The sequence below is a fragment of the Rhea pennata genome, chromosome 18 (genome assembly GCF_028389875.1).
Source record: "Rhea pennata isolate bPtePen1 chromosome 18, bPtePen1.pri, whole genome shotgun sequence".
Classification (NCBI taxonomy): Eukaryota; Metazoa; Chordata; class Aves; order Rheiformes; family Rheidae; genus Rhea; species Rhea pennata.
This window is the reverse complement of record NC_084680.1, coordinates 4,460,486-4,480,397: the sequence shown is the minus strand read 5'-3', so window position 1 is coordinate 4,480,397 and position 19,912 is coordinate 4,460,486. Positions and strand designations below refer to the sequence as shown.

The 19,912-nt window shown below is 44.4% G+C and overlaps 1 protein-coding gene across 10 annotated transcripts in view; it reads right to left on the bottom strand.

Annotated features, from left to right (window-relative positions):
* Window positions 1-19,912, bottom strand: part of EHMT1 (euchromatic histone lysine methyltransferase 1) — a 126,306-nt gene that overhangs the window by 56,921 nt on the left and 49,473 nt on the right. For 8 of the 10 annotated variants that reach the window (XM_062590895.1, XM_062590903.1, XM_062590896.1 and 5 more), the window contains exon 2: window positions 8,900-8,987. The exons of the other annotated variants lie outside the window; for them this stretch is intronic. In XM_062590895.1, the coding sequence (XP_062446879.1) occupies window positions 8,900-8,987 (88 nt within the window). The remainder of the gene's footprint in view (window positions 1-8,899; window positions 8,988-19,912) is intronic. 10 annotated transcript variants of the gene reach the window in all.

Sequence of the window (19,912 nt, the reverse complement as noted above, 5' to 3'; positions counted from 1 at the left end):
GGTCTGATTTACAACCAGCTCTAGTCAAGCTAACTTCAGCCATGATTATTTAGAAGGGTCCACAGTCAAACCAGAGGCCAACTTTCCAAGTCAGATCAGCATGCCAGGTAACTGCACCTCATTGCACACTGCTTTGAAGCCCAAACACTTGAGGGAAAAAAAAAATCTAGATGTTTCTGCTGATCTAGCAAAACCTGGTACAAGCCTAAAGCACACAGAGGAACCAAGATCCAGGACACTGAATTAAATATCTCTGAGCTAGCGGTTCACAGTTTAGCCCTGCCAGGCTGGCGGGTGCCGCAGAGCACAGGCAGCTGAAAGCCAACATCAGGCATGGCCAGCTGGGTCCGGAGGAGGAGCACGGTCCAGCCCTTGGCAACTGCTATTCCTCAGAAAGCAGCAAATTCCTTTAACCATCTCGTAGCAAGGTGCAGTGGCAATTGGGGGGGGGGGGGGGAGAAAGGAAAAAGGAAAAAGAAAGAGAGAAAGAAAGAGAAAGAAACCACTGTTTGAGGTCCTCTCTCTCCTCCTGCTTTTAATGCATTCATTCTGGCAATTTTTGCTTATGACTGGGTTAAGCTCCAAGATCTATTCTGATACCGATTTATGCACAGACAGCACTCTCAGATATAGTTGCTCAAACCAATGTTTTCAAGCATCTGGAACAACTGCAGTACTTTCCAAACCTCCTGCTTTTTTTGTGCTTATCTAGGATTTAAAGGAAAACATTTTCAACATCAAATTCAAAGCCACCTTAGAACTGGTCAATACACTTAGAATCACACAAGACACCTCAGGAGATCACCTAATCCAACCTCTTGCCCTAGGCACAATCAGCGCTCAATTCAAACCAGGTTGGTCTCGAAAACCTCCGACAACGGAGACTGCACAACCTCTCCGGACAACCTGCTGCAGTGCTCAATTTGTTCTACCCCAGTCCTGACCATAAATGACAAGTGGAGAGTCTCAACACTGCTTTTTAAAACGCCGTCCCTTGTTTCAAACCAAAAGCCGCAGACGTTGGGTGCCAAGCAACTTATTGGAAAGCGTCTGCAATGTCAACCTCTGACAATTTTTCCTGAGGAAGAACTTGCATTAAGCAGCCCGTTCTTTCCCAAGCCCAGGCAGCCAAGCCGGCGACTGCCTCCCACATGGGCACTGCCAGCTCAGACCAGGCAGAGTTGAGTAACTTTCAAGAAGAGCTCCGCAACGCCTGCAGGAGGGCAGAAGCACAAGCTACACTTCAGTTATGCACTTTCATGGATATCCAAGCATGATTCGAGGTCAGCAATTCCACCTGCTGTCGTCTCACACCACTCAGACCACCTTGTTTGTGGTCTTTGTTTGTTTTAAAAAGCAGTGACTTTCACTGGGAGAAAACATCATTTTTATTTAACTATTTGAGAAGTCTTGGGCAGGAGAGAACGCACGGGCTGGGAAAAAGATGCCCCAAACTTCCAAATCTGTATTACGAGAAATTTTACAAAACAACAAAATATAATTTCACAGTCCCTAATGCTGCACAGAACTGTAGAATCTGACAACAGTTTTCAGGGGGATCATTTTGACTTAACAGAATTATGCACCCACTTTGTCCTGCTGTGAACGAATGCACAAGTTGCATGGCAACACAAGGTCCTAAAGCTTCTGGCTCCAAATCACATTTGATTCCAACCTAGACCATTAGTGCCAGCTGCTTGCTGCCATTCAGCGGTTGAGTGAAATGCCCTGCAAGGTCTCACAAGTTGGTTTCTTATGTACACGTGTCCGTGTGAGAAAAGATTCTATCGCAATTGTCATCACTTGACTTTCTACATCAAAAAAAAAAAAAAGAAAGAAAGAAAAGAAAAGCAGAGAGGCCAAGGACTGAATGAGAAGAGAGATTAAATCCCTCTCTCAGCCTCAGACAAGTGCGAGACATAGTGGGAACACTGTCCTGCAGCTGCTGGGACGGGCTTGTTTTGGGAAACATCATCTCCATCCTCCAGCTCTCTTCCAGGGACACTAAAAACTTCAAAATGTATTACTTTGTTTTCTATAAACTGAGTTCATGTACAGCACAGAACATCTGTAAGAAATCCCATAACCAAACCTAACAACTGCAAGGGCTCAGTCAGGGACTACTGAGGGTTTTCCCAGGGTCCTACCTGAGCAGCTAATTGGAAAGACCTCCCCAGTAAGAAGTAGTTTGTGCCAGGAGCTACACTACTTAGTAAGATGTGATAACCTAACTAGGCTAGCCTAACCAACACACCTGATCTGGTGATAGCAATACAGGAGTATTAGACTAGACTACTGGTCCGCTCCCTTGCACGCTCTGCCTCCAATCCAGAGTTTCATCCTCATCTAACTGGACACGCTTGCAAGTCTGACTGCATTCAACAGGTCTCAGGTACGTACTTATAATTTACGCACATACGTGCTTTGCTGAATACACATGCTTCAACCTGTATTTATTTTTTTGCTGAACTAAGGCCTGTAGAAGGGAATATAAACAAAAAACCTCAGAGAGGGCAGAACTCTACAACGGATAAATATGGAATAAAACAGCCTATAAAATCTCTTCGACAGCACCAGAGAGTTAAAGAAATCCACAGAAGTGTAACCTCAATTACTAGAAGCATCCCAGTATTTTCAGTGTTGCCTTCTGCATCCCCTATGCCATATCCACCAATAAAAGATTGTCACATTGTCTGTGATGTGGTATGTATCCCTTTCTGAGCATTCAAAATTAATTTAAAATCCAGCAATGTGTATGACCATTAACATACTCAAGAGATTAATCTTCTCTTACGCTGTCCATTCACCGAGCTATGGATCTGAAGTTCTTAGCAAGTTGAAACAAATGTTTGTAAACCTGTATGTTCCAGTAGCTGGCTACATTTTAATAACATAAGGAATTCAAGACTCAAAATTACACAAACATGTTACCTCTGTACCTCCCCAAGGCAAAGAATAAAATAATCAGTAATGTATTTAAATCAGCGCTCTGAATTAACACTCAGTGAGAGCAACCAAGAGTTCACACTCCTCCCACCTCTCTACAAACAGGCTCCTGGCATCAGTTTCTTCTCCGTAATAAAAATATTTATCTAAATTTAAATTAAAATTCCAGTGAAGTGAGAAGAACCTTGACAAAGGAGAGGAGAAGTTAGAACAGCTTGGCTGAATGCATTTCACCTCAGTTTAGATGTCTCAAAGACATCTCAGAAGCTGGTGTCCTTAAGCCACCTTTATAACCAGAAGAGAGAAGACGACAGCTCAAACCACAGTATTTCCCACTTACGTTAGACCTCCATCTTCAGATAACCACTGCATGGATACATCTGCCACATGTAAGCAGAACTGAGATGGAGAGGCTCAGAATTCGAGAGTGAACTTTTCTCCCCCACGCCCAAAATACCCAAATTAGGGAAAAATGAAACCCACCTTTGTTAGTCCAGCCCACACACCTGTAATGAAGCTTCCCTTCTGCTGGCTTTGCCCACATTGGATTTCCAACCCTTCCAGCAGAGGCATGTTTGGCTCTTGTCCTGCTATGGACCTAGTAGGAACCCCTGGTCAGCCTGCCCTCAAGCAGAATGCATACAGGAGATGAACATGCTCCACGCCAGCTATTCTGACTACAGCCAGAAGGAACCAAATTGCCTCTACAGAGATTGAAAGGGATGAGGAGCCACCAGAGAGTCTTCATATACAGGAAGTCAGATGACCAGCTCAAAGCTCTGCAGTAACTTGGGAATTCCCTGGAAGACAAAATCTTAAATACAAAATTTTTTAAAACTTGGAGCTCTGCTCAGTGAGACAAATTAAGAAAAATATGTTAAGTGCTACAAGCCCTCACCCTCTAGGCCAAAATCCAACCACCACTAGGTTCGGTGGGTGGGGGGAACCCTACAACTTATCTGTGACTTCTACCCATTTTCCCAAACATCTCGGTACTGAGCACTGCAAGAGCCAAGACAACCAACCGTTTGTGTCTTCCAAGAGATTTTTTATGTATTTCTAACATCCTCAAGCACAAACGATAGTAGAGCTGCTTCTTCAGATGAAACATGAGGCAGGCCTTCGGGTGCCATAAGAAAAAATACCACAACTCTGAACTAAGGATTTGCCTGGTAAGCACAGAAAGAACTCAAATGAAAAGCTTATGATTTCAAGTGCATTTTGAACTGCAGTGCAAGTAAGTACTGCATACATTTACGTATACACACATCTGACATTTTTCCCTTAAGTGCTTTACAGAGCATCCTTTAAAACATAGATATCAGGCATTTATTCAATATCCAGTTGTCCCACAGGATAAACTTTTAAAGGGGAGTTATGCAACTGCTTATAATCCTTACGTTATAGCAGTTTCTTCCACAAAGAAGCAGTTTCTTCCACTTCCTTTCCTCCTCAAAGTGGAAAAAGAAAATTGTAAAGCAGAGAAAAGCCTAGCTGAAAGGTTCTGCACTCCATTTAAAAGGAAAGCATCACCTCTATTGTTCAGGACAAAAATCTGAGCCTTCTGAAGCCAAGAAATGAAGATAATTAAAAGTTTCAGGCAAAAGTTCCTCTCTGGGAGGAGTTACTAATGATCTCTCTTTTTCTTCCCTGCCTCTCCCTCTTTTTTTTTATTTTTTATTTTTCCTTTTACATCAGTGGAGGCAGATGAGACCCACCTTAGAACTTGCCCCTGTATTTCCAAAATGCAAGGGGCAGTCCCCCTGCTTGGGTTGGGGCCACGTGCGCTGGTGTCCTGGTGTACACAGTCACCACGTGGGAGACTGCTTCCCATCTACTGTAGGACAGGCCAAAAGGCAAAAGAGAGGGGAAGAAGAAGAACTTCCACTTTCCATGCTAAATCCTGGGATTAGTCAGGTCGAGTGAACGCGACTGAGCTTTGTGTTGTCTGTGGATCCTGGCAGCGAGTGAAAGCTGTTCCTGCTTAATGGCCTGGGTGAAGCGAAGCCACTCCTTGCCAGTGGATTCAGGACCATGACGGTTACGGCCACAAGGCCCCCAACCCGCCCACGATCAGGGGCCGCTGCTGCGATCCGAGGGGATTTCTTCCACTGCAGCAGCCTCCCACCTGCCTGCTCGTGCTGCGCCCGCGGACTCCTCGCAGCAGTGTTGAGCACCCGACGTGTTGTCAGGGTTTCTGCAAACATCTAAGGTACTACCTCAGTGGCTTTTTGTTTTATCAGGTCTCCTGGTTGTCGGTCTCAGCAGGGACTTCAAGTGCTGAGAAAGTCAAGGCGAGAAATATATTCTTTTTCTCATTTTAAAGCGGCCGTCCCTAGAGCGGGGAATGCAGAGGCTGCAGCTGCTCCGTGGAAAGCAGCATTTTCCTCACCCACCACAATTTCCTATGTGTAGTAAGGGGAGGGGAGGGAAGCCCCTCCAGGAATTTAAAACCCTGACTCTCTCTAAAAGCAGTTTTAAGTTTATTTGAGAGCAAATCAACTGTCTGTTTCTAATCTGGCACTATGGGCTGACACCGTTGCCTTGTAAAATAGCTGCCTCAGGTGAAGCCTCTGAAACACAGAGCCTAATTGAGGACTTTGCTATCGACTCCCCTCGCCTGCTCATTCACTCTGCCTTTTTATTGGAACTTTCCATCTTTGGGCCTGAGAAACGACCACAAAAAATATAACAGAGCAGTTTGCCTTGAAAGGTCAAGTGAGATGCAGCACCAAGTTCAGAGCTGCGGACACTAGGAGGACAACTGAAATCACTTGCAATTCTTGCAAGAAACCACTTTTTAATTAGTTTCTGAGTCAGACTAAATGCAATACGACCCAATGAAACACGAGAGCAACCTTTTTTCCATTCATCTCTTCCATCTGCCTGCCCCTTTCCCCTCCCCGTCACCAAAGGCAAAGAGGGACCTCAACTTTTACCCACAAGTAAAACTGCACTGGAACATTTCCCCATGGCTGACAAAAACAGCCTCAGCCACAGCTTTTTTTCCTATCTATATTGAGCAACGGTAGACAGAAGAGGACATTAACTCTAGTGAGCAACTTACACTGGGCTTTACACAGTCTGGGACTCAATCCCAGAATTAGAAATTAAAGTGCCAGGAACACTTGAAGATCTCCTTACTACAGATGTATGTTAAATTTATAGTTTAATTATTTCTCCTCATCAGTGCCAAGATGAAACCAGAAGACGACATATCAACTGATAGCAACAGTGCATTTCTGCAATACCTTTCATTTGAGGAACAACAACAAAAACAAAAAACAAAACAACTCAGCTCTAACTCCCATGCAGGACACCTTGCTTTCAGACTGCTCTCTAACATTATTCAGCCCAGCTCTCTGCCCTACCCCAACTGCATAGACAACTTACCGCCTGGTGTCCAGCTCCCGAGCTGTCCTAAATGAGTGGCCAGCATGCTGAGGACAACCAGGACTGGGAATACATTATCTCAAAACATCAGGCTGTAAACTGGGGTGATGCAGCCATTACTTCACAACATTGCCTTCCCTGAACTAGGAGCAAGACCTCCGAAACCAGTACCGGAGCTGGACAGCAGCCTCAGCAGTGCCAGTTGTGCCTTTCTTGTTTATGGGACAGATGCCTAGATCTCATTTAAAAAGCTCCAAGTTTTCTCAATTTCCTATCTCATCTTGCACACAGAGAAAACACAAGTCTGTATGTAGATGTGTAACTCGTAAAAGGCCATTCCCCGAGGCAGCAGCAGAGCTATAGTAATACATGCTAATATTGTTCAGATGGGAAACTCAGAGCAACCTTGTGAGTCAAGGGAGGGCAAAAAGGGGGTAAATGTAATAAATCACTCTTCTTATAAATCATACCTCTAGCCCAAATAGCACCTTTACTCAGGCTTTGGATCTGCAAGCTCAAGCCTCAGGGTTTTATGTCCTGAGTTCAACATCCACAGAGAGCCTGCCAGGGGAATTTTCCCAAAGGGAACAGAATCCAGGACAAACCTAGTTTCATGTTATAGACAACAGCTCCCATCAAATACAAGATCAGTCCGCTTCACAGAGGCTCTGCCTAAATCAGAACACAAAAGTACCAGTAGGCTTGCATGGATTCTCATTTCCACATGCGTCCTTTTCTGCAAGCAAAGAATGACTGTTCTAGGAAATGTTTAAAAAAAAAAAAAAAAAACTCATACTTTAGGATGTTTTACAAATTCATGCATCCCAGCTCCATGCATTGCCTCCATTCCTGCTTTCAGGAGCAGGGCTTAAAAAAATAATTTCCAAATGCAATCTTGAGAGTCAGTTGTAATGATTTAATGTTCACACAACACCCAAAAATCTAAATTCCTATGCAAATGCTGAACATTGTTATCTGAACAGAGTTTAGAGACATTAACTAATTAAACTCCTATGATGATCATGGCATGATCAGTTAACAAGAGTGCATATAGTACAATAATCAAGCAAACCATTGCCTTTTTACTCATGTGGTATGTTTAAAAGAAAAAGAAAAGAAGGATATGATCAGAACATTACCACAAGAATGGAAACTACGCAGTTCAGATTTTAGGACCTTTTTTCTGGTAAGAGAACTGTAAAATAAACTGAAGTGGTTGGTTGGAAGTTTAGCACCTCGAGACTATTCCTGCAGAGCAAGGATTCTCAGCTTCTTTTTGATACACAACATTTGCTTTTAGTCAAAACCAGTGATGACATACAAGGCTCTGAAATGTCTCTCTCCCAAGCATCATCTTAGGTTTTTACCCCACTAGACTCTTGACACTTACCTTGAGATCACTTAGAGTTAAACAAACTAAGTTAATACTCCTGATCTGAGCAAGACAATCAAAGCTAGAGTCTTCTCAGAGCAACGTGACCTCACACAGATATCTCAGACTTCACCTCTGGTTTTCCCAGATCAGAGGTGCATACGCAATTGGGATCAACAGCAATGCTCATGTGCTTCCAAATAATATGCAAGCACTGTGGCTAGATCTAACAAAGCACTCAATATTTTGCTGCTTCAGAGCTTTACTTTCTTACTGGAGGAGCTTCAAAAACCATAATGCTGGACAGAAGAGAAACAAAGGGCATGGTTTTACTCGCACAGGTTTGAATTAAGTCCAAGAGTTTGTTTCTAGCCAAAACTAGGTATTCTGTTAGGGCCAGTTCCGTGCTTTTCTAATGCTCTATTACGAAGAGCAGAACAAAAATACACCAAATCCCTGCAGAGCAATGAGAAGTAACTACTCAAGGGATAATGAAGCCATGAAAAGAAGGGGAGGGAAGGGTGCAAGAAAAGAAAAAAAAAGATTAAGGTTGTTGGGGGGGTGCTAATTCACTGACACTTATAAAGTCTTCAGATTTGCATGCATGCAACTCACAGACAACCATGTAGGAAAGACTTCCTCAAATTAACAAGTGCATTGTCTCCTTCCTGCAAAGTAAAAGCAAGCAGAAATAACGTAGAAGCCGTGAAGCATCCTGTAACAGCACAATGTGTGGAGTATCTTCTCCACACTGGCCATCCTGGAGCAATCAGTGCCTGTTCTAGAGCAACAAAGAAACTCACAGGAAAATAGAAAGTCAAGTTTAACAGAGGGAGGAAAAGGGCTAGGTCATCATGTGTTAGGGATCAGAGTTCAGTTAAAACCAGTCATACAAAGGAAGCTCGAAGTAACTAGAGTCTCCTTTAGAGCCACACGAAAGCAGAAGTGAAAATTAGACATAATTCTTCAGGTGGATGGAGAGGGATGGACTGAAAAGCAAATTTGCATCTTTGGGGGAAAAGCCCTGCTCAGCATGAACAGAAGAGAATGGTGCTGCTGCTGTAACAGGCGCACATCTGAGCCCCTCAGGGGACAGAGCACATCTTCAATCCCCTAATTTTGTTCCCAGCTGCATCACGTGCCAACCCCACTGGCAAGGTCTGGCCCTCAACCGAAGCAAATGCTCACCTTCCTCTTTATTGTTGGTGATATCTTTCAGCAGCTCAGTCTTCATGCAGGCGTCTTTCCTTGTCTCTCCCTTACTCAGCACTGTTCGCTAAAGGTGGGGGGAGGAGGGACAGGGAAAAAATATCAGCATTTAGCTCAATGTTCATAAACACATTGCATTTAAAACAAGACACAATCAGGGGCAAATCCTGTTTACATCATGGGCAAACTTCACTCTGCAAAATAACTCTGCCAGGAAACTGCCACCAAGGCACAGGTCAAAGATAAAAAAGAATTCAAAGGCTTGCCACCGCTGACAGCCCATCTCATCTGAGAAGCAAAGGAGCCTGGATTTGCACACAGAGTTAAGATTTCAGATCTCTTTGGTTAAGATGCAGCCAGCCTTTTTTTCTGAATGTAAAGAGTTTGGGAATCCAACTGAGCATGTCGGTGTAGGCATGGATTAAAACATTCATAAAAGGCATCCCAAGGACATGACCCTCGCTCTCCTCAAACCTTGTAGGTCCTGGGGGTGGGGAAGGCTTTTCATCTACCATGCTTCTCATTGCATGGCATATATCAACATTAACAGGCTGAAGGAGGCTTCTTCTGTTTTTGTACCTTGTTCTAATGTGATTTACAAAATGCAAACCATCAACCCAGGTGAGCTGGAGCTAACTCATCCTTCATGTTTATGAAAGCTAAGGAGCTCTATTTTGCATCCTAAACCAAGTATTTTCTTTTTCCTTCTTTCCTCTTTTTCTTGAAAAAGCGAACACTTGCTCATCTCTTCTGCCTTCCACACATTTGGAATCACGTTGCTGTATCAAGTTTGCAGCCTTAATACTTTTTTTTTTTTTTTTTGGAGGGGGGAAGAAAAGGGGGAGGACAGACAAAAAGATAACAGAACAAAAAAAGAAAAAAGAACAAAAGAAAGGAGAAAGTTATTAAAAACCCCAAACACACAAGAAGGGTCCTTTGACACAGCTCTGTGTTTCAGGAGACAAGCTCATTTAAGAGGTAAGCATGGCGACTGCCTTGCAAAGCTGCCTTGTAATCAGGCAAGCAGCAACGCCGGCCTTTGGGGCTGGGGAAAGGCCGGGCGAAGGGTTCACTGCCTGCTGCGTGCAGCGCAGGCGGAGAACGCGCCTAGGTCAAGCCGACTGTTGTAGGCCAACGCAGAGAGCAGATGGTGCCTGCAGCCATGCAAATCAAAAGGTTTAAAGCGTGCTGAGTGATAAAGAAGAAGAAGAAGAAAAAGAAAAAAAAACTGTCCATCTCCCATAAAGCAAGCAAAAGAGATAAGGAATATACACGCAGCTTGGCGTATCAGCTTCGAAACCATTTGTTGGCAAACAAGGATCTGCAGGCTGCCCTTCCCCACATTAATTACGTTTGAAGCCCCTGAAGCTAACAGGGGAGATGATCTTTGGTGTTGCTATTATGAGCCACTGGGTAACTTTTGTTTCTGTGTGAACTCAGCTGCACTGCCAAGCGCCCCCAGGTCCTGCAGCGCGAGGGCTTCCTTTTCACGCATTGCAACGCCTGCCTCGCTCCAGGCCCCAGGGAGACCCACCAGCACGAGCTTGAGCTACAGCTGCAGGCTGCCGGCTACGGGGGTGATGCAGGACCCCCGTGCCCCGCACCGCAGCTAACTGCTGTTATCTGCAAGGCAACACAGAGCTGATGGAAAGGTGGCAGCTTCAGGGAACTCGGCTTGGTACAAGCTTCTTAGAAACCTCCTCTCAACACATGCTAGATTCCCTCATGGGGAACTAAGGGCATCTTGAAGAACTGTTCCTCAAATAAGGATGTGCTAGGTGGCTACGTGCCCCTCAGTGAATGCAAGCAAACACCAAATATATCCACACCGAGAAGACTCTCGTCAAGAGGAAAATCAGACACTAAGTATACAACCTTCAGATTTTAAGACAGACATCAAAAATTTTAGGCATCTGAAACCCCAGCTCAGCTAACCGATCAGACAGCCTAAAACAAAACAAACTTCCAGCAGATGCCGGCTCACAATTTCCATCACGAAATGATCATAAAATGCAGCCTAAAGTTTGAACACAGATCAACTTTTTTTTTTTTTAGTTAAGCCAATAATATATATCCCTGGTACAAACATGTACATTTAAAAGCTACTTCTCCTCTACCCAGACTTTTTGTAAACAGAGATAACTTCATTTTTCTTATGAACTTATCCTGGTGTGAGACTAATGTAAACATAACTACAGCCAGGCCCATTGCATCTATTCAAGCACACAGACTCAGGAGCTTCTACTCATGAGGAACGAATATCCATGCCCTTGCTACAGACACTGCCATAAAATAAAGAGCCTCAGTTCATTAAACAGAGACCAGTTTGTTCTCCCAACATTTGTTATAACAAATAAAGGCCTTGATATTCCCACTATTAAACTGATTCCATCCAAAAGCCACAGGTTTTCAAATCTGCCACTTTTATTCATTTGATTCTACCTTTTTTCTTTATTTCGCAGGTGGCACCCCCGCTCCACACATTATTCACACTCTCCCTTGCACAGCAACGTGGCTGCTGCTCAAACAACAAGGCCTGCAGAAAAGCCACCGCTGCAACCCTGAAGCCAAACAGCCCCCGGCAGCCTAATGAACACACTCATCATCTCCTGTAATTAACAGAGGCACAGAGCTGCCCAGGATCCTGGCCAGCAAGAGGAGCTCTCTAAGCAAGAGATCCAAGGGTAAGAGAGACTACAGACCACCTCTTTTCCACGCTAGAGTAAAAGCATCAGTGCCAAAGCAGAGCTAACCTAGGTTGCTGCTGTCAGGCTCTCATGGACCCTATTTCAGAACCACATCCAACTGGCACCGCTTTTACAACTTTCACTCATTGCTCCAAAACAAACAAAAACTCAACATCAAGGTAGAAAACACTACAATGCATCTTCAGCCCTGTGCAGAGGGGGAAAGGGAAAGGAACAGAAAAGACGATTGTGAATTCTGAAGCATTTTTATCAAAAGGGAGTCTACACCAGAAAGCTGCTGCAAAGCATTCGAAGCCTCTTTCCCATAGCACCAGCAGATAGACACCTCTCCCCCTTCTTGGTCTATCACGAGTCAGATGCATCGAGTTTATGGCAAACGTCTGCAGGCTGAGGATTCACAGGCAGAGCCCTGCACGCTCCACACCACCACTACCACCACCACCACCCACGCGCTCCAGGGCGCGGGAGCAGAGCTGCCCATTCATTTCCACCCAGCACACAATATCCACCCAAACAAGTTAACAGCAACTTTCTTGCAAGTGTCAATACCTCCATTTTTTTTCCCCTTAAATTCAAAGCAAACTTCCCTTTTTGCTCACACTCCACCATGCCCCAATCTGTCGGCTCCTGATTGGCAGAGAAATCTTATACCCACCCTCCTAGCAGAGAAATGTCTGTTCTTACAGCAGTCCCAACAAAAGCCAACTGCCAAGCACAGGCTGCTTCACAATAAAAGTCTCGCACTCTCCTTTTTTTTCCCCCCTCTTTCCTGCAGCCGTCCGCCTCCATTCCACTGCCTACAACAGACTGATTATTAATCTTCAATCACTGGAGAGCCTCCACAAAGATTATGTGCCACAACCAATGAAGCATTATTCCCCCACACACACCTTTTATTTTTAGATTTCAAGGGAAAGAAAAATTACTGCATCTTGAGAAAGACTGATTAGGTCTTTGAAAGGGCTTTAAAAGCCATGAGGATCCAAGGAGAGAAGCTAGCGCTGTTTTAATTTTTCCCCTCCACCTCTGTTTACAAGAAAGCAGGCTTCCTTTCCTACTTTTAGATCTTAGGAGGGGATGGAAGACAGCTTAGATCGTCCAAGGACAGGGTCTGCAGCATTTCCAAACAGACAACTTAGAAACTACAGAGGTGCCTTTAAAACAACAACAACAACAACAAATTCAACAGCAACAAAATCACCACCCCCCCCCCAAAAAAAAAAAAAAAAAAAAAACACACACACACACAAAAGAGCAAAGCTGGAAAACATAGAAAGAACCTTCTCACACTCCTCCTTGGAATTTTCCTTAGCCATCCGGGTGCCCTTCACAGCAAGTTGGTCCAAATAGGTTTTATAGGAAAAGACAATACATGCATAGCAAAACTTCAACATATTGTAGCTTACCAAGCCCAAGAGACCAGTTAGTTACATCATGAACAAGAGATCTTTAAAGGCAGACAAGGGAAGGATCGGAGGTCTGATGTGCTAAGATGTCTACCTTCACCAGTTTTTTTTTTTTTTTTTTTTTTTTGGTTTAAAAAAAATCAACTGTCTAGGAACCTGAGACTTTGCAGTAACATTATTCTAATTTGAGATATTCAGTTAAAACAGGTCAATCTAAAAGAGGACTGGGGTAGGAAACAAGCAGGAAGGACTGACCCTTCTCCAACTCGGCTGCACACTGTAGAGAATTCTGTTCTTTAACATTCAGGGCACTAGCTGCATCAACACATCTGTTTGCAGACTAGGAAAGATTGACAGAGGAATGATCCTGAATGGCCTGTAAAGCCTACAGCCAGAAGGTTCACCCTCGATGGCTGCAGAACCCCTCCAGGCGAACCTGCGAGCACACCTCTCCCCACAAGCAGTTCATGCACACACCCCAACACCAGCTTTCCTAACAGACCAAATTCTTAGGCAAAGCTCTAGCAAGCACTTCAACAAAGCAGTATTTCACCTACTGTGCAAGGCGGCGGCGAGGTATGCAATATGTACTGTAGCAAGAAAGAGAGGCAAAGCTCTTAATAAATGATGCAACTCCAGCAGCAGCAGATTCTCATTCACTCTCATTTTTTCCTCCCTTTTTCTCCTAAAAAAAAAAGAAAGATCAACTTTCTTATAATAACCTTTGGCTTAGGGAGAAGATAAACATTTTGCAGGTAATTATGCATGAAGTAATGATTAAGAAAGTGCTTTTAGACAGATAGTGTTGCTTTTGTAGCCATGTGAAGAGTGCTGATTTCAGATTTTTGCACTACTGTCCTGCAGTCCATGTGCAAGGTCTGGGATTGCTGTTCATGGGGAGAGACTGATCATGGTTTTGTCATTAGGAGAAGCAGAATCATTCGATTTGGAGACGGAGAGAAATGTAACCGTCAAGGTACCCGGCCTACAAAGCAGTCACCATTCTCAAAGCTCCTTTTTTTTGGCTAAGGCCACTTCCTTATAAGCCTCTTGCAATCATGTGAATACAGAATTTTAGCCACAGCTCAGAACAATCACTCCTCGCAATCTGAAGTTTGTCTTCAAATCAAACCAGACCGGCAATTCTTTTGTTCCCTGAATTCCTTACCTCCAGACTCTTCCTTCCCTCCTAAAAGGATAGAAACCTTTCCTTCTCTAAGTCAATGACTTTCTCCTACTCCAGCTGTACAAATTAACTTTCAAAGCAGGGGAAGGGTAGAAACAAGGTGCAAGTCTCTGCATGCAAAAGCCAGAAACAGACAGACACATGCACGAAACATAACAGGACTTAAAGTGACTTTTTCTAACACTAGATAGTTCATTATGGTGTTCAGGCAAAGGGGGGTTTTCCACCGCTGGCTAGCTGAGCCTGCGCTCCATGCAGCTTCTATAAAGGAGAGACCCATTTACCCAACTACTTACATGACTACAACCCCTAGCGTGGATGCAGCTTTACTTTCCACTGCTCCCACACTGGGAAGCACTGTACCAATTTAACTGTGTCCCAGTAGAGTTAAAGCCAGTACAACATGTATGTGCAGACGAGTGTAAATCCAGAGCAGACAAAGGCATCTCCTCCTTCACTGGCTGAGGTTAACAAGAAATACTGGCATGTTATTCTCAGCTGCTGCCTGCCTTTTCCTGACACTAGGGGAGGGGAAGGAGAAAACCCTAAAATGGAGAATAAGATTCTGCCTGGTAACCCATCATCATCTGTAGCAAAAGCAAACCAGCCATTTTAGAAACACCAAGTCCCCACGAAGGCTTAACAGGAACAAAAAAATATGTATGTAGCACGAAGAAGTGTCCAAAGTGAGCATATTGTACCAGCCCAGGGCATGCAGAGGAGGACGACTGAGAAGGGAGAAGCTTGAGGTGCAGTCCTCCTCGGGCTCGCTCAGGCGCCTCTTCGACCTGCGAGGTCCTCCTCTTCCTCCCTCCCCCAAATCGTCGTCACCTCGAGCCGAGCAGCTCCCTCTCCCTGCCCCTGCTCCTCCAAACGGTCCCAGGAGAGAAGGGCTCACTGCACGTTTCCGACTTCGAAAGCCACGTTGGGGCCGAACATGAGGGGAGGAAAAAAAGAAAAAAAAGAAAAAAAGACCCACGCCAAAATACGCTCTCCCGCCACAAGTACAGAGTGCTTGTGGGTTTCTTGGGACGTCAAAGACCTCACGCAGGTATCACACCCACTTCGCACAACACTTTGTGTTACCTGCAACCAAGCTAGAGGAGAGGCCAGCAGCAATACATCGACGCCTGCAAGCTGGAAAGCGGACAGGGAGAGGAAAAAAGGACGAAAAAAAGAAAAAGATTGCAATCTAGGGCCTGTCCCTCTAATAACTACAGAAAAACCTCACCAAGACTTTACTCTTCTCGAAAGTGATAAAGCGACATGGCACTGCTCAGTAGCCGAAGTCCTAAAGGTAGGAGATCCTCAGAATCTCTCCTCCATGGCCTACAGGCTTCGTCCCAGAAGTGTTTTTTTCTGCTCTGTCATTAGTGTGGAGCCTGGTCTTTTCCTTCAATCCCAAGAATTGCACTGAATTAGATCATCTTTCTCTGATCACCTCCCCCTACAGGCTGCTCCCGAGCATGCTCAGCTCGGCCTTGCACTGCCATTTCATAACTGCATTGTTTACAGACACACAGTGACCTGCCATTTTTTGACAGTAAAATAGAAGCTGGTATTTGTAACACTAGTGCCTCTTGCAGCCACAGCTAATTCGCAGCCCCGCTCAGAGCAAGTTTCTCGTTACAACCAGGATGCAGTCAACTTCATCGCTTGCAATAAAAATCCAATTTGGAGGAGAAAATGACAAAGTCTGGAAACTAGCAGATTGTGACACTGTGGGGTTGGTTGCGGTGGTGGCTTTTCTCCTTTTTCTTTTTTTTTTTTTTAGGTCAAAATCCACCTGCTCAAAAAAATGCAACATAGCAGGGAACAAGTTAACCCTTTTTGAGGGGAGAAGGGGATATGGGAAGGGAAGGTATCACAAACTTCAATGAAAAATGCCAGCCATGATTTCAGCTTCTTCAAATCACCACTGTGCTTCGATGTCGCCTAAAAATATAATATGCAGCCCAGTCTGCCATCCTGTGTCAAGCCTTCCTCTGAAAAAGAAAGGGTTGGGAATATGGTATTTCCCTTGAATAAACAAGTTGGCTTAGTCCCAGCACATACAGTTTTCTCCTTTAAATGCAAACCAGAGTATTTTTGCAGGCACACAGGGAAATGAGGAGAGGAGGAGGGGAAAAGTTCCTCATTTAACACCAAGAGCTCCATGCAAAGCCTTGCAAGGTTGCTCCGAGTCCCTCTGTATTCCACTTCTCTCCCCTTCTGTGCTTATCATCCTTTGCAGGTGAAAGCAGCTTTGAGTTATGAAGGAGAGAAAATGCCAGAAGAGCTGTAGGTTTCCTCATCCTTGGAACAAGGACAGTTTGTTAAAAGCTTCCTTTGAGAGAGGCATTCTCCTGCTCAGACACAGTATGGCAGCATTACAGGGAACACGCTCGCATGTCAGATCTTCTTAACCCCCACCGGCTCTGCCCTTCTTCTCCACCATTTCCACCATGCTTCCCCCCTCCCTTATGATGGAATTTGAAGGGAAAAAAATAAACAAATTACCTGGTCTGGGGGAAGAAGGCTGCTAGTTTGGATCCTAGAATACTTTAATAAAACAACAAAAAAAAAATAAACAAAAGCTTGTTCTACATTTTTTTCCTTTCTTTTTTAAACACATTCCAATTAGCTTATACAGTGTGTGAGCTTTACTCCTGCTGCTTTACTGACTACTGTAAATCCTGGCATGCCGTACTGTACACTGACCGTCTTCCCACTCTGCCCCCCGTCACAGCCAACTCAATGCAGCCATCATACAGCAAATCAAAACATTTCGCACTTCACAGAACAGCCCCAATGTGCCAGACCAAGAAGTTCAAATAGGAAGAGGGGAGGAGAGGAGGGAAGGGAAGAATGAATCTGGAAACGAATGAAGGGAACAGGACACAAGGGTAGAGATCACATTACAACTTCCAGGTTCTCCTCGCCGAAGAGGGGTGGATTTCAAAACTCTCGAATTTATGGCAGCCAAAAAAAATTTTAAAAACCCTCTGAAATGGTAGCGAAGGCTTATAAATTTGAGATTTGCTTCTAAATAACTGTCACTGCATTTCATTGCAGGAGCATATGGTCCTTCAAGCCTCAAGAGCAGTTAATGCACACTGCCAGAGCCCCAAGTCCTCAGCCTGAACCGAATGGCAAGATAATTCCCCCAGTCCAGGTTCACAGCAGTCTCTGCAGCGATTCCTTGACCTCTCCAAGATCCAGGAAGAGGAAAAGGAGAAAGAAGATTTTAAAGGAGAAAAAAAAGAAGAGAGAGAGAGAGACAAGCAACAACAACAAAAAAAGCACCAGGAATCAAATCATCCCTCCCCCAAACATCCACACCAGCTGGCCATGATAGCGAAGCTCCTTAAATGTCCTTGTTTACCTGAATGAAATAGTTCCCTGCCATTGTACAAAAAAAAAGCACATGATCCTTTTTCATTAGGAGATGGCACCACGCGGGAGAGGTCACACTGGCATTGGCACTCCTGCGGCATACCAGTGTAACGAGATACAGCTTCAAATGCTGGGCACAGGAGGAGAAGCACTAACAGCGCAAGGGAGCCGCGGGCCCAGCTCTCCCGCTCGGCCGGGCACCCGCGTGCAGGCGGGATCTCGCGCCGCGGGCCTGGTCCCACGCCGCGACAGCCCAGCCGCCCCACTACCAGGCCTGGGAGTCAGTGGATGACTTGTTTTTATAAGCTGGGAGCTGCACTAGCAGAAATATTCCGCGTTCACGTGTCCAGCTCAGCAGGAGCTGCAATGGCCAGCGCTTCTGCTAACAAGGGCCGGGGCGATTTTTAAAGTCCATCAGGAGTCCTAAAACACATCCCACAGACCAACTACCCCCCTCCAGCATGAACAAGGCACAACAGCAAGGGATATAGCTCCGGGGAGCTGTCTGATAGCCAGTCATTTGCTTGGGAAGAGGAAAAATAACTCTGAAGGGAAGTACAACAGCATTGCTTTTTTTTCACAGGCCACTGCCAAGGAGAGGCAAAGGAAGCCTCTGCTAGCAAATACTCACAATTATTTTCAATGGCTGGCTGAGACCCTTTGCACTGGAGTTAAAGTACCATAAAAGTCAGTTCAGGATGCAAAGCTTTAAAAAAAAAAAAAAAAAAAAAAAAAAAAGAAAGAAAAAAAAAGAAAGAAAAAAGAAAAGAAAGAAAGAAAGGCCCAAATTTAGGCCTATTAACCCTTGCTGAAAAGCAACATGGAATCTCTAACCTTACACTTGCATCTTCCCTCCAAAAAGTAGGTCAGGCATTTCAGCATCATTCTGCAAACGCTCTCACAGGGAATTTCAGGCAGCAGTATGTGACTATTCAGTGTTCTAGGCAGCCTCTAGCACAAGCATCATCATGGTCACCATATTATGCACAAGAACTTGTTAACACCCCTACCTAAGCGTTGTCCCGGCTTTTTTTGGTTGCTTGTTTGCTTAGCCTTCATCAAACTCCAAACACATTATTTCCTGGACAGGAGCTCAGCAGCCAACATTTCAAGGCCTTTGCTCTTCACTTCTAAAAAGAAAACTTGTTTATCTCCTTATGTCTTCTTTTGATGTATTTGCCTTTAATATGCATTTACTAGATGACAAATAATAAGCGTATTTATAGGCTCCTGGAGACATGATAAATATTTAGATTAGATACCACACTGTCCTGTAAGCTCCCTAGCCTTTTAAAGGTTATCTCTACATTTCACTTGTCTTTTAAAAAATTAATGTATAGGTATACATGGTGGTTTTAAGGGCTTTCCTGAAAGCCAGCAAGCAGTAGAGTTTAGGCCCATGTTTTGCATGCTAGCAGGGGGTGCCAGGAGCACCCACAGGTCTGGCAACCTGCGAGCCTTAGGAGACAACAGCGGAGGTCAAGAACAGGGTGCATGCTCCAAGTCAGACCGGTTGCTGTAGCAGGCAATGCAGCAGAGTGCATGTAACACAAACAAACACTACTACTAATAATAATAAAAAAAAGGAACACAGTAGGGCTGGGGTTATGAATTTTAGGCAACCTTTTAAAAAACTGCTGACATGGGCCTTCTGCCATGAAATCAACCACGGACATTTCATTTTAATCAGTTGCTCTCTTGGATTGCAGGCTGCTTAGAAAATAGATAAATAAAACCCCCCAAACAAGCAAACAACCAAAGGAAAAAAAAAACCCACTCCCCCCAAAAGATCCTTTCCTCCTGATAAAATCAGCTTCATTCTTCCCTCCACCCTAAAAACTAAACTGTAGGCTTGCTTGACATAACCGAAGGCTGTCAAAATTGTTTCTAGCAAGCAAGTGAAATGTGTCCAGAGGCCCTCTCCTTCCCTTCGAAAGTTCAGTCTTCGAACAGTTTAAAGACCCCAGGGTTTTCTCTTCTTGCTTACAAAAAAATGGAAGCAGGGAGGGTTCCTAGTAGAACCAAATATTCAAAAGACTTCATGCTAAAAAAAAAAAGGCAAAAAAAATCCAGACAAACCTCCACACCCTCCCCAACACAGAAGACAAATAAAAGACTAACTTAATGCGTGGAAATACAGCCCAAGCTTCCCCAGAGACAGGTAATTTCAGATTCAGAACTATGTACAAGTCCATTGAGCAAAACAAAGTAACACTAACAACAACACAAAAGATCAGAAAAGTCAAAGTCTGAAAAGCAACTGCGCCTGTCCAGGTTATTCTGTAAATCACTTCTTCAAAAGAAGCCCCAACACACT